The sequence below is a fragment of the Thalassophryne amazonica genome, unplaced genomic scaffold (genome assembly GCF_902500255.1).
Source record: "Thalassophryne amazonica unplaced genomic scaffold, fThaAma1.1, whole genome shotgun sequence".
NCBI lineage: Eukaryota > Metazoa > Chordata > Actinopteri > Batrachoidiformes > Batrachoididae > Thalassophryne > Thalassophryne amazonica.
The window spans coordinates 6,834-21,990 of record NW_022986580.1 but is presented as its reverse complement, the minus strand read 5'-3'; the positions used below and the strand labels follow the sequence as shown (position 1 = coordinate 21,990).

Here is a 15,157-nt window from a genome sequence, read left to right as displayed (position 1 = left end):
GTAAACTGATGTGTGGGGCTTGATGTAAACTGATGTTTGAGGTTTGATGTAAACTGATGTGTGGGGCTTGATGTAAACTGATGTTTGAGGTTTGATGTAAACTGATGTGTGGGGCTTGATGTAAACTGATGTGTGGGCCTTGATGTAAACTGATGTTTGAGGTTTGATATGTAAACTGATGTTTGAGGTTTGATGTAAACTGATGTCTGGGCCTTGATGTAAACTGATGTGTGGGGCTTGATGTAAACTGATGTGTGGGGCTTGTTGTAAAATGATGTCTGGGCCTTGATGTAAAGTGATGAGTGGGGCTTGATGTAAACTGATGAGTGGGGCTTGATGTAAACTGATGAGTGGGGCTTGATGTAAACTGATGTCTGGGCCTTGATGTAAACTGATGAGTGGGGCTTGATGTAAACTGATGTCTGGGCCTTGATGTAAACTGATGAGTGGGGCTTGATGTAAACTGATGTGTGGGGCTTGATGTAAACTGATGTCTGGGCCTTGATGTAAACTGATGTCTGGGTCTTGATGTAAACTGATGAGTGGGGCCTGATGTAAACTGATGTGTGGGGCTTGATGTAAACTGATGTGTGGGGCTTGATGTAAACTGATGTCTGGGGCTTGATGCAAAATGATGTCTGGGGCTTGATGTAAATTGATGTGTGAGGTTTGATGTAAACTGATGTGTGGGGCTTGATGCAAAATGATGTCTGGGCCTTGATGTAAACTGATGTGTGAGGTTTGATGTAAACTGATGTGTGGGGCTTGATGCAAAATGATGTCTGGGCCTTGATGTAAACTGATGTGTGGGGCTTGATGTAAACTGATGTGTGGGGCTTGATGTAAACTGATATCTGGGCCTTGATGTAAACTGATGTCTGAGGTTTGATGTAAACTGATGTGTGGGGCTTGATGTAAACTGATGTGTGGGGCTTGTTGTAAAATGATGTCTGGGGCTTGATGTAAACTGATGTCTGGGCCTTGATGTAAACTAATGTCTGAGGTTTGATGTAAACTGATGTGTGGGGCTTGATGTAAACTGATGTGTGGGGCTTGTTGTAAAATGATGTCTGGGCCTTGATATAAACTGATGAGTGGGGCTTGATGTAAACTGATGAGTGGGGCTTGATGTAAACTGATGTTTGAGGTTTGATGTAAACTGATGTTTGGGGCTTGATGTAAACTGATGTGTGGGGCTTGATGTAAACTGATGTTTGAGGTTTGATGTAAACTGATGTTTGAGGTTTGATGTAAACTGATGTGTGGGGCTTGATGTAAACTGATGTCTGGGCCTTGATGTAAACTAATGTCTGAGGTTTGATGTAAACTGATGTGTGGGGCTTGATGTAAACTGATGTTTGAGGTTTGATGTAAACTGATGTGTGGGGCTTGATGTAAACTGATGTGTGGGGCTTGATGTAAACTGATGTTTGAGGTTTGATGTAAACTGATGTGTGGGGCTTGATGTAAACTGATGTTTGAGGTTTGATATGTAAACTGATGTTTGAGGTTTGATGTAAACTGATGTGTGGGGCTTGATGTAAACTGATGTCTGGTCCTTGAAGTAAACTGATGTTTGAGGTTTGATATGTAAACTGATGTTTGAGGTTTGATGTAAACTGATGTCTGGGCCTTGATGTAAACTGATGTGTGGGGCTTGATGTAAACTGATGTGTGGGGCTTGTTGTAAAATGATGTCTGGGCCTTGATGTAAACTGATGTGTGGGGCTTGATGTAAACTGATGTGTGGGGCTTGTTGTAAAATGATGTCTGGGCCTTGATGTAAACTGATGAGTGGGGCTTGATGTAAACTGATGAGTGGGGCTTGATGTAAACTGATGAGTGGGGCTTGATGTAAACTGATGTCTGGGCCTTGATGTAAACTGATGAGTGGGGCTTGATGTAAACTGATGTCTGGGCCTTCATGTAAACTGATGAGTGGGGCTTGATGTAAACTGATGTCTGGGCCTTGATGTAAACTGATGTCTGGGCCTTGATGTAAACTGTTGAGTGGGGCTTGTTGTAAAATGATGTCTGGGCCTTGATGTAAACTGATGTCTGGGCCTTGATGTAAACTGATGTCTGGGCCTTGATGTAAACTGATGTCTGGGCCTTGATGTAAACTGATGAGTGGGGCTTGATGTAAACTGATGTGTGGGGCTTGATGTAAACTGATGTCTGGGCCTTGATGTAAACTGATGTCTGAGGGTTGATGTAAACTGATGTGTGGGGCTTGATGTAAACTCATGTTTGAGGTTTGATGTAAACTGATGTGTGGGGCTTGATGTAAATTGATGTCTATAGCTGAATAAACTCTGCAGCCCACAGAGAGATGATAATGGGTAAAGATGACTCATTCCAAATGAAATGGGCCATGGAAGGATCTGCTGGGATGACTGTGGAGTGGCTGAGGAAACAGCCTGTGGCTCAGCGTGACTTCAGTTACAAGTCAAATATTAGAGCATGCAGACAGAGCTAATATTGATTCAAACAGCTGCCGTCTGCTCCCACCTGTAGAAGTAAGAGCAGCCTCTGACGCTGTTGTGACAGAAATGTTCCTGGGTCTTTTCTGACCCATAGTCCTCTCCTGGGTCTGACCACAGAAGGTCACACATTGGTCCAAAGGCAGGGGGCTCCTTAAAGCGGTCCAGCTACACAAAAGTCACAATTTAAACAATGTAATGGCAGAAATATTAAATTCCAATGACAGCCAGTGCTTGGGAAATAACAGCAGCTACCTTTCGTATGTCGTCCAGACAGGTGACTTCAGGGCTAAGACCTCCGTGCACACACAGGAACTGCTGGTTGAGGAGTGCAGCCAAAGGCAAGCAGTCAAAGGCTTTCATACAGGCATCGTAGACACACTCAGAGTACTTGATATTACCTGAAGGACACACACACAAACACACACATGGGTGTGAGGACGTTGTGGAACTAAATCCAGACCAACCGCAAGCTGAAGGACTCACACTCCTGTTTGAAGGTGAAGTACTCTGTGAGGTGCCGGCACTCATGGTTCCCTCTGAGAAGGAACAAAGTGTTGGGGTGGTTGATCTTCAGAGCCCACAGGTACAGGACACACTGCAGGGACAGTCAACATGGCCGTAAGCAAATGAAAATTTTTTGACTGAACATTTTCTCTGAGTGATGGCCTGTGTGGGAGTGCCGCAAGCGCAAGGTCCCTTGGGGGTCCAGAGGCATGATCCCCCCCGGCAATTTTGAAAAAATGGTGCAATTTGGTGCATTCTAAGAGCACTTTCTTTTCTTGGGTTAAAACTGTGGTATTTGACTCTTATACTGGAACAAAATATGGCTCAAGTCTCGATTTCATAACAATTTTTTACTATCCTGTATGTGCAATAAAACCATCAACCATCAATTTATTAATTTCAATTTATTAATTTATATAGCGCCAACTCACGACAAAGTCGCCCCAAGGCGCTTCACACAATTCACAACACAAATTAATCTAGCAAGAAAAGCACAATAAAAAGATAAAACACAGAAGAATAAAAGGAAATTACAAGAACGGGCCACAGGTCCTTAAACAATTTTATTGGTATAGGATCAAATAGGCAGGTTGTGCTTTTTGTAGATGTCACGAGCTTTGCTAGCGTGTCTAGTGAAATAGTATCAAATTGGTATAGGATCAAATAGGCAGGTTGTGCTTTTTGTAGATGTCACAAGCTTTGCTAGCGTGTCTAGTGAAATAGTATCAAATTCTGGAAATCTAGGTATCACCTCATTATTAACACCCACCTCCACAGCAGGGTGCAGAGATTGAGCCAAAGCATGTTTAGATATGCTCAATCTAATGTCTTCTATTTTCTTCTCAAAGTACTCCAAGAAGTCTTGAGCTATAAACGGAGAAGGACTAACAGGTAACTGACCATGGATAAAAAATGCTACAGTATCAAACAAAAATTTTGAGTTGTGCTTATTTTTATTGATCAAATCCGAATAGTAAGCCTGCTTTGTAGTTCACAGTGCATGCTTATACTCTGCAACTGCATCATGCCATGCAGAGTGGAACACCTCTAATTTAGAGCTACGCCACTTCCGTTCCAGACCTCTAGCCTTCTGCCTGAGGTCCCGCAAGTAACCATTAAACCAAGGCGACTGCACTTTGGGAAGGCAAGTCCTTAATAAAGGAGGCACAATGTCATCAAGTGTAGTTTTGAGTACCGAATTCAAACCATCCACCAGACTGTCCACTGATTGAGCATTCTGCAAAGTTGAAGCTAAAAGACCAGGCAATCTGGCTTCAAGTTCAGTCCTAGTTGAAGGTTTAATGCATCGCCGCAGTAATAGGCCAGGTTGTTGCTCCACTAAACGCGGTAATGTAAATGTAAACTTAATAAGTGAATGGTCAGAGACCACCGATGTAAGGGGGAGTATACCAACATTCATGACAGCAACACCTCGTACCAAAACCAAATCCAGGGTATTACCACTAATATGTGTTGAGCCCTGAATACACCGCTGAAATCCCAATGCATCTACAATCTCCATAAATGATTTACAGAGGGGATCAGAGGGTCGATTCATATGAATGTTAAAATCACCCATAATCAAAATATTATCAGCATTAGTTAACAAGCTAGAAACAAACTCACCAAATTCATCCAGGAATTCAGAATATGGGCCAGGAGGCCTATAAACAATGACAAAATAACACGACTGATGTCCATGATTCTGCCCTAAACAATACATAATGGGCAGAGCGGAGAATCAGATGCTCAAACGATCCATACCTGTAACCCCCAACAGTTACTAACGTAAACCTAGACTTATAAATAAAAGCAACACCCCCGCCCTGCTTCATACCACAGGAAACATGACTAAATGTGTATGCTGGTGGGCACGCTTCATTCATGGGAAGAACAACTGTAGGTTTAAGCCAGGTTTCACACAAACCAATCATATCCAAATAGTGATCCACAATTAAATCATTGATCAACATAGATTTTGAAGACAATGATCTAACATTTATAAGACCCAAACTAAGGACCTCGGCAGAGTTGACAATTGGACTATTTGGGTTTATGGGTGGTTCCAAAATTACATTTCTAAGATACCTAAAAATAGGTTTAGGCCTGAAACAATCCACACGGATCGCAGGCATCAGACATGAAATATTTAATACAGCAGGAACAACCAGCAGGCCATCCTCGACTCCAGTGTCATCCAATGTAGTAATAGGTACTAAATTTGAAAAACATATCTCCCTGTAAATTCTACGAACACGTCTACAGGAGCAGGGCACAGTCTCAATCTGATAAATCTCCCCCCCCAAAAAAAACACTTTCAGCACCTTGGATTGTCTGCACTAAATTCCCCGCTAAACTAGTGGATCCCACACCCACACTCTTCCCATATTCTGCGACCTGCTGTATACTCCAAGTGTTACCCTCCCTGCAGAGCCCCATCTATATTCGTGGACAAGATGGCAGCTCCCTCTCTAGTAGGGTGAAAGCCATCTGGCATCAACAGATCACGCCGGCCCCAGAACGAAGGCCAGTTATCAACAAAACCAAAACCGTGTTGTGTACAAACTGTGCCAGCCACTTATTTAACGATAACAGCCCGCTAAAAACCACATCACCACCCCGGGAGGGGAGGGGACCAGAAACTATTAATCATCATAACCATCATCGTATGATCTGGATATTCACACTCACCAGACAAAAGCAAATGTCGCAATGCTTTTGTCTGGTTTTCCATGTAATAAACACCATATGTAACGGATTTTGTATAACAGATTTTGCTCACATCGGACAAAACATCCCATCCAATTGCAATGAATTTCCATTAAAAAACCCTCGCATGTACTGGACAAAGCAGTCTGGACGTCCCCAGTAACAGAGGTACGAAATGAAGTTCAGCACCGACACTCGGCGATTTGAGGAAAGTGGGCACTGTATTTCCGTGATTAAAACCCCGGGCATTCATTTTTTTTTTAAACTGTGCTCAGACCCGGGACCTAAACAAGGCAGGGCATAATTCAAGGCCGGTGATTATTAACAAAATGCTGCCTGCTGCCTGCACTGTAATATGGTGTTAAGTTTCACACATATCGCTCGGTGTGACAAACCAAACCGCCTTAGATCAGAGCCCTCTGCGGGGCTGTGAACCTCCCCGTAGCCTGATGCACACCTGCTTTAATGACTGAGACTGCAAGGGCTGTGACAGGTCAATTTTCTGGTTTCTCTCCTTCCTCTCCCCTCTTATTTTAATAGTTTTTGCAGTGTGCACGCCGATTATATTTCCATCATGGATCAAATACATCTGGCAGAAAAGTCTGCAAATCTGACCAACTTTACAACACAGAATCAGAAAAAGATGCTCAAATGATCTGCAATTAATGGAGGGAAATCGTACGTACCATAATGTTGGTTTGGAGGATGAAAGTTTGTATAAAGAAGTGCAGCTTGTTGAGGGACACATTAATCCAGAAAAAGCCACTGTTCCTGTGGCAAATTGCATAAAAACGCGATGGAGAACTTTAAAAGGGTCACACCCACGTCAACGTCATTGCGTGGCCACGGAGTTACGAAGCTGGAGAAGCATAAATCAGGCATTAGGATTTTAAGTTACCACTCCACAGTGTACTTAAAAAGAGTGACTCGACTAAATTTAATCTTTTTAATGCACATAATGTCCGGTTCTTATTTAAGGCAGGCTTTTATTTTTTTTTCAGAGGGATCTGACCCGGTCATTAAATGAGGCAGGTCCTTATTCAAGATTCCCTGTAGATCACTCGCAGTCTCCTGACTGGAACTAATCCATTACATACATATAATGTATTTTGTCCGTTTTATACGTGTAACATATTTCGTCTGTTTTATACATACAATGCATTTTGTCTATTTTATATGTATAACAGATTTAGATTATAATGCACAAAGTTTGCTGGTCCACCTGAATCCATTATATGTGAGTTTTTCTTCATTATCTGTAATACATTTCCATAAATGGACTGACTGTCTGGATTAACTGACTTTAACTCTGCTTTCAGTCTACATTTATCAAATTCTCAGTGTCTTATAAAAGAGCACATTGAAGCTCGCTGATATACATCGTAATACGGCAAGTACACTGAAAAGATTTTGCACATGCACAATATTTTTGACATATGCCAGCGTATGTCTCATACATCTCCCATATGCGGGACATAAGATGTAGGCAAGTTATGCAATTGTTGACACACGTTATTTGTAAGTTATTCATAAATCAAAATGTGTCCATTGCTGCTGTCCATTGAATGGCTCAACAACTGAAAGCTGCGAACAAATCAGACTGTTTCAAATATTAAAACCATTTACACATAGAGTAAATATAAAGTCTTAATCTGACTTGTTCATTTCAGTCAGATTCATCATCACAGCCTGACGAAAACTTACCTACATAAAGCCCCCAGAGGGATAATGGCGAACGGCAGTAATTCCCAGAACCATTCCAGACGACCAGTGAATCTGAATGTTTCAACCTCTTAGCAGTAAATGAAAGTTTTTCATGCTAAAAATAAGGTCTACACAACGTGGGCTTAATAAAAAGCGTGACCGACGCAATGAAGCACATTTGACACATTACTACATAAACTGAGTTAATCAAACTGAGTTGAACTGAAACGAGAGAAATGTGGGGTGAATGTAATCGCAAAGTTATTACAAACAACATCCTTATAAACTTACTTGTATGTTTTTGTCAGCCGATCAGTGCAGTGTGACAGCGAACTACAGGGGCCGGTGATGAACACACTTAAGCAGGGGTGTAAGCAGCTCTCAGTTGAATGGAGTCAGACCTCCATCTACTGGGCAAACGATGCAATGACATTTTACATTGCCGACACAAACATTATTTCAGTAACTGTTGTGTTTATGAGAAATTATCTGCGTTTTACTGGCAAAATTTTGGCTGATAGTGAGTACTTTGATTATATCGGCCGATTATATCGGCCGGCTGATATATCGGTCTGCCTCTACACTCTACAGTGAATTTCAGTTCATAGCGTACAACCGACCCCTGCTACAGGTTTACGAGCGCAATAAGAAATCAGCATGTGTTTGAGGACAGCCATCAACGTGACAAGGAATCGTTTCAGCAGCCTATTAAAGGCCACAGGCCAACGTCAGTCCTCCACTGTGGACGTGGAACAATGAGTCTGGATGCAACATCTGAGGCTGGATCCTCTGAAGGCCCAGCAACAAGCTGCTGCAGAAATCACTGCCCTTACCTCAATGCTGAAGTAGCCTCGGTCCACGTAGTCCCCCAGGAACAGATAGCGGGTACTGCTCGGGGATCCGCCCACCTCAAACAGCTTCATGAGGTCGAAGAACTGACCGTGGACATCTCCACAAACTACAAACACACAGAAACAAAGCACAGGATCAACGATTTTAACACACACAGGCCGGCAACAAGCACAGCCGTGTGGATCCAAAAACACAGTGTGCTGACATGTTGGCGTCAGTGATCCACAGCTGCAGCGTGAGTCACCACCGGCTCACATTATTAAGAAGATGTACAGGTTTCAAATGCTGCAGCAGCCATTTGCTGCTTCCTTCTATTTTACATTTCATTAATTAAATCGTCAAAATGTCTTGCATCCTGGAGCCCTACACCCAAAAACGTGGCCGTGAGGCACGGTTGGCCTAATCCAAGTGACAGACAGAGGACCCACAGGCCTATTCTGCCACTGCATGTCCCCTGGTAAAGAGCAAGAGGAGTGAGACTAAATGAGACATGGAGGCATATGAACGAGCGAGGCTGGAGGCTGAATGCCATGGTGTGTGAGGATGTTGAATGACCAGCATTACTAAAGATTCCCCATCATAAGGCTCCATGAGTGGGAGTCAACATGTGCTTCCTGGATTACTGATTCTGTCTGAGTCAGACAAGCCATGCACGCTCATGCTGCAAGATAGTCAGCGGATTGTGCTCTCTTGAGAAACTAAAATGGACTGGGCAGTATAGGAGAAGCCTGAAAAAAATGGCTTCTGGACTGAACCCTAACAGAGGACACCAGAGGGAGCCAGAGACCCAAGGGACAGCAGAGAGGACAAAAGACACCAGTTTGGTGGGAGCATCAAAAATTACATTGAGTTTTTCATCAGTAATCATAGGATTAACTGGATCTAATGCCATCAAATCAAATCAAATCAATTTTATTTATATAGTGCCAAATCACAACAACACTTGCCCCAAGGCGCTTTATATTGTAAGGCAAAAGCCATACAATAATTACAGAAAAACCTCAACGGCCAAAACGACCCCCTGTGAGCAAGCACTTGGTGACAGTGGGAAGGAAAACTCCCTTTTAACAGGAAGAAACCTCCAGCAGAACCAGGCTCAGGGAGGGGCAGTCTTCTGATGGGACCGGTTGGGGCTGAGGGGAGAGAATCAGGAAAAAGACACGCTGTGGAAGAGAGCAGAGATCAATCACTAATGATTAAATGCAGAGTGGTGCATACAGAGCAAAAAGAGAAAGAAACACTCAGTGCATCATGGGAACCCCCCAGCAGTCTAAGTCTATAGCAGCATAACTAAGGGATGGTTCAGGGTCACCTGATCCAGCCCTAACTATAAGCTTTAGCAAAAAGGAAAGTTTTAAGCCTAATCTTAAAAGTAGAGAGGGTGTCTGTCTCCCTGATCCGAATTGGGAGCTGGTTCCACAGGAGAGGAGCCTGAAAGCTGAAGGCTCTGCCTCCCATTCTACTCTTACAAACCCTAGGAACTACAAGTAAGCCTGCAGTCTGAAAGCAAAGCGCTCTATTGGGGTGATATGGTACTACGAGGTCCCTAAGATAAGATGGGACCTGATTATTCAAAACCTTATAAGTAAGAAGAATTTTAAATTTTATTCTAGAATTAACAGGAAGCCAATGAAGAGAGGCCAATATGGGTGAGATATGCTCTCTCCTTCTAGTCCCCGTCAGTACTCTAGCTGCAGCATTTTGAATTAACTGAAGGGTTTTCAGGGAACTTTTAGGACAACCTGATAATCATGAATTACAATAGTCCAGCCTAGAGGAAATAAATGCATGAATTAGTTTTTCAGCATCACTCTGAGACAAGACCTTTCTAATTTTAGAGATATTGCGTAATAGCAAAAAAGCAGTCCTACATATTTGTTTAATATGCGCATTGAATGACATATCCTGATCAAAAATGACTCCAAGATTTCTCACAGTATTACTAGAGGTCAGGGTAATGCCATCCAGAGTAAGGATCTGGTTAGACACCATGTTTCTAAGATTTGTGGGGCCAAGTACAATAACTTCAGTTTTATCTGAATTTAAAAGCAGGAAATTAGAGGTCATCCATGTCCTTATGTCTGTAAGACAATCCTGCAGTTTAGCTAATTGGTGTGTGTCCTCTGGCTTCATGGATAGATAAAGCTGGGTATCATCTGTGTAACAATGAAAATTTAAGCAATGCTTTCTAATAATACTGCCTAAGTGAATAAAATCAGTCCTAGCACAGAACCTTGTGGAACTCCATAACTAACCTTAGTCTGTGAAGAAGATTCCCCATTTACATGAACAAATTGTAATCTATTAGATAAATATGATTCAAACCACCGCAGCGCAGTGCCTTTAATACCTATGGCATGCTCTAATCTCTGTAATAAAATTTTATGGTCAACAGTATCAAAAGCTGCACTAAGGTCTAACAGAACAAGCACAGAGATGAGTCCACTGTCTGAGGCCATAAGAAGATCATTTGTAACCTTCACTAATGCTGTTTCTGTACTATGATGAATTCTAAAACCTGACTGAAACTCTTCAAATAGACCATTCCTCTGCAGATGATCAGTTAGCTGTTTTACAACTACCCTTTCAAGAATTTTTGAGAGAAAAGGAAGGTTGGAGATTGGCCGATAATTAGCTAAGATAGCTGGGTCAAGTGATGGCTTTTTAAGTAATGGTTTAATTACTGCCACCTTAAAAGCCTGTGGTACATAGCCAACTAATAAAGATAGATTGATCATATTTAAGATCGAAGCATTAATTAACGGTAGGGCTTCCTTGAGCAGCCTGGTAGGAATGGGGTCTAATAGACATGTTGATGGTTTGGAGGAAGTGACTAATGAAAGTAACTCAGACAGAACAATCGGAGAGAAAGAGTCTAACCAAATACCAGCATTACTGAAAGCAGTCAAACATAAAGATATGTCTTTGGGATGGTTATGAATAATTTTTTCTCTAATAGTTAAAATTTTATTAGCAAAGAAAGTCATGAAGTCATTACTAGTTAAAGTTAAAGGAATACTCGGCTCAATAGAGCTCTGACTCTTTGTCAGCCTGGCTACAGTGCTGAAAAGAAACCTGGAGTTGTTCTTATTTTCGTCAATTAGTGATGAATAGTAAGATGTCCTAGCTTTACGGAGGGCTTTTTTATAGAGCAACAGACTCTTTTTCCAGGTTAAATGAAGATCTTCTAAATTAGTGAGACGCCATTTCCTCACCAGCTTACGGGTTATCTGCTTTAAGCTGCGACTTTGTGGGTTATACCACGGAGTCAGGCACTTCTGATTTAAGGCTCTCTTTTTCAGAGGAGCTACAGCATCCAAAGTTGTGCTCAATGAGGATGTAAAGCTACTGACGAGTTAATCTATCTCACTCACAGAGTTTAGGTAGCTACTCTGCACTGTGTTGGTATATGGCATTGGAGAAGATAAAGAAGGAATCATATCCTTAAACCTAGTTACAGTGCTTTCTGAAAGACTTCTACTGTAATGAAACATTCCCCACTGCGGGGTAGTCCATTAAAGTAAATGTAAATGTTATTAAGAAATGATCAGACAACAGGGGGTTTTCAGGGAATACTGTTAAGTCTTCAATTTCTATGCCATATGTCAGAACAAGATCTAAAGTGCGGTTAAAGGGGTGGGTGGGCTCATTTACATTTTGAGTGAAGCCAACTGAGTCTAATAATAGATTAAATGCAGTGTTGAGGCTGTCATTCTCAGCATCTATGTGGATGTTAAAATCACCCACTATAATGATCTTATCTGAGCTAAGCACTAAGTCAGACAAAAGGTCTGAAAAATCACAAAGAAACTCACAGTAACGACCAGGTGGACGATAGATAATAACAAATAAAACTGTTTTTTGGGACTTCCAATTTGGATGGACAAGACTAAGAGTCAAGCTTTCAAATGAATTAAAGCTCTGTCTGGGTTTTTGATTAATTAATAAGCTGGAGTGGAAGATTGCTGCTAATCCTCCCCCTCGGCCCGTGCTACGAGCATTCTGACAGTTAGTGTGACTCGGGGGTGTTGACTCATTTAAACTAACATATTCATCCTGCTGTAACCAGGTTTCTGTAAGGCAGAATAAATCAATATGTTGATCAATTATTATATCATTTACTAACAGGGACTTAGAAGAGAGAGACCTAATGTTTAATAGACCACATTTAACTGTTTTACTCTGTGGTGCAGTTGAAGGTGCTATATTATTTATTTTTTTTAATTTTTATGCTTAAATAGATTTTTACTGGTTGTTGGTGGTCTGGGAGCAGGCACCGTCTCTACGGGGATGGGGTAATCAATCAATCAATCAATTTTTTTTTATATAGCGCCAAATCACAACAAACAGTTGCCCCAAGGCGCTTCATATTGTAAGGCAAGGCCATACAATAATTATGTAAAACCCCAACGGTCAAAACGACCCCCTGTGAGCAAGCACTTGGCTACAGTGGGAAGGAAAAACTCCCTTTTAACAGGAAGAAACCTCCAGCAGAACCAGGCTCAGGGAGGGGCAGTCTTCTGCTGGGACTGGTTGGGGCTGAGGGAGAGAACCAGGAAAAAGACATGCTGTGGAGGGGAGCAGAGATCGATCACTAATGATTAAATGCAGAGTGGTGCATACAGAGCAAAAAGAAAAAGAAACAGTGCATCATGGGAACCCCCCAGCAGTCTACGTCTATAGCAGCATAACTAAGGGATGGTTCAGGGTCACCTGATCCAGCCCTAACTATAAGCTTTAGCAAAAAGGAAAGTTTTAAGCCTAATCTTAAAAGTAGAGAGGGTGTCTGTCTCCCTGATCTGAATTGGGAGCTGGTTCCACAGGAGAGGAGCCTGAAAGCTGAAGGCTCTGCCTCCCATTCTACTCTTACAAACCCTAGGAACTACAAGTAAGCCTGCAGTCTGAGAGCGAAGCGCTCTATTGGGGTAATATGGTACTACGAGGTCCCTAAGATAAGATGGGACCTGATTATTCAAAACCTTATAAGTAAGAAGAAGAATTTTAAATTCTATTCTAGAATTAACAGGAAGCCAATGAAGAGAGGCCAATATGGGTGAGATATGCTCTCTCCTTCTAGTCCCCTAGTAATGAGGGGATGGCAGGGGGAGAGAAGCTGCAGAGAGGTGTGTAAGACTACAACTCTGCTTCCTGGTCCCAACCCTGGATAGTCACGATTTGGAGGGTTTAATAAAATTGGCCAGATTTCTAGAGATGAGAGCTGCTCCATCCAAAGTGGGATGGATGCCGTCTCTCCTAACAAGACCAGGTTTTCCCCAGAAGCTTTGCCAATTACCTATGAAGCCCACCTCATTTTTTGGACACCACTCAGACAGCCAGCAATTCAAGGAGAACATGCGGCTAAACATGTCACTCCCGGTCCGATTGGGGAGGGGCCCAGAGAAAACTACAGAGTCCGACATTGTTTTTGCAAAGTTACACACCGATTCAATGTTAATTTTAGTGAGTTAATTGGCGTAACTGGGTGTCATTACTGCCCACGTGAATTACAATCTTACCAAATTTTATGCTTAGCCTTAGCCAGCAGTTTCAAATTTCCTTCAAGGTCACCTGCTCTGGCCCCCGGAAGACAACTGACTATGGTTGCTGGTGTCGCTAACTTCACATTTCTCAAAACAGAGTCGCCAATAACCAGAGTTTGTTCCTCGGCGGGTGTGTCGCCGAGTGGGGAAAAACGGTTAGAGATGTGAACGGGTTGGTGGTGTACAGGGGGCTTCTGTTTAGGACTATGCTTCCTCCTCACAGTCACCCAGCCGGCCTGCTTTCCCGGCTGCTCGGGATCTGCTGGGAGACAGCTAACGGCAGCTAAGCTACCTTGGTCCGCACCAACTACAGGGGCCTGGCTAGCTGTAGGATTTTCCAAGGTGCGGAGCCGAGTCTCCAGTTCGCCCAGCCTGGCCTCCAAAGCTACGAACAAGCTACACTTATTACAAGTACCATTACTGCTAAAGGAGGCTGAGGAATAACTAAACATTTCACACCCAGAGCAGAAAAGTGGGGGAGAGACAGGAGAAGCCGCCATGCTAAACCGGATAGAGCTAATCAATCAAGCTACTGATAGCGGCTGGAGGTGCTAATACTGTTTGCATACAAAATTATAAATAATGTGAAAAGTTCACCTGATGGCTAAACTGGGGCACAAATGCCTTTGATGGTCTGTTAATTGATAGTTATTAGGCGCCGATAGTGTTTGTGTGTTTAGGCGCTGCATTAAAACATCAGCAGCAGCTTTATGTGTGTTGCTCAGCGTGAAACGGTCCAATGGTTTTTATGTATTTATTTGATGTTGTTTTGGGTCGGGTACTTGGACGCTGACCTGTGATCGGGGCTTCCACCTCTAACATGCACTTCTCCTGCCGCAGGATGTCGGCTCCTTCAGTGATGAGCCGTAACGCCGCCTCCTCCTCCAGCCGGCCCTCCTTCACCAAGTGGGCCTTCAGCACCTCCACGCTGGGTCTCCCGTCCACATACAGGTCCCTGACCATCAGACGGTCACCGGGCGGGTATGGCACCGCTGCACACAGCACAAACACCAACAGGTCAAAAATGCAGAGCTCACAAGAACCACCGCAAACAAGAACAGCGATACATATCCCGATACAAATACTGCCAAAAATGACCCAGAAAGCAGTTGACTGCTGTCTGGACTGAATCGTCACATTATCATCAGGACTCTGACAACTTATGGCAAGAACAGGGTCAACATTTTTTAATTGCAGTCACAATGAAATTTAAGACCAACATAACAACAAACCAAAACAAATGGCTGAGGGTTCAGGATCAAGTTGCCTAAATATTTATCAAATCAAATCAATTTTACTTATATAGCGCCAAATCACAACAAACAGTTGCCCCAAGGCACTTGGGGAAACTGTCAAATGTAT

The 15,157-nt window shown here is 42.8% G+C and overlaps 1 protein-coding gene across 1 annotated transcript; it reads right to left on the bottom strand.

The window, feature by feature from the left end:
- Positions 1 to 2,471: 2,471 nt before the first annotated feature.
- LOC117506302 (serine/threonine-protein phosphatase 2B catalytic subunit gamma isoform-like) lies at positions 2,472 to 14,827 on the bottom strand (the record flags this gene model as incomplete). The annotated part of the gene is made up of 5 exons (XM_034165790.1): positions 2,472 to 2,651; positions 2,739 to 2,884; positions 2,970 to 3,081; positions 8,237 to 8,361; positions 14,590 to 14,827. Coding segments are annotated over 5 exons (786 nt in total), but the record flags the coding sequence as incomplete, so codon positions are not given.
- Between the last annotated feature and the right edge of the window lie 330 nt (positions 14,828 to 15,157).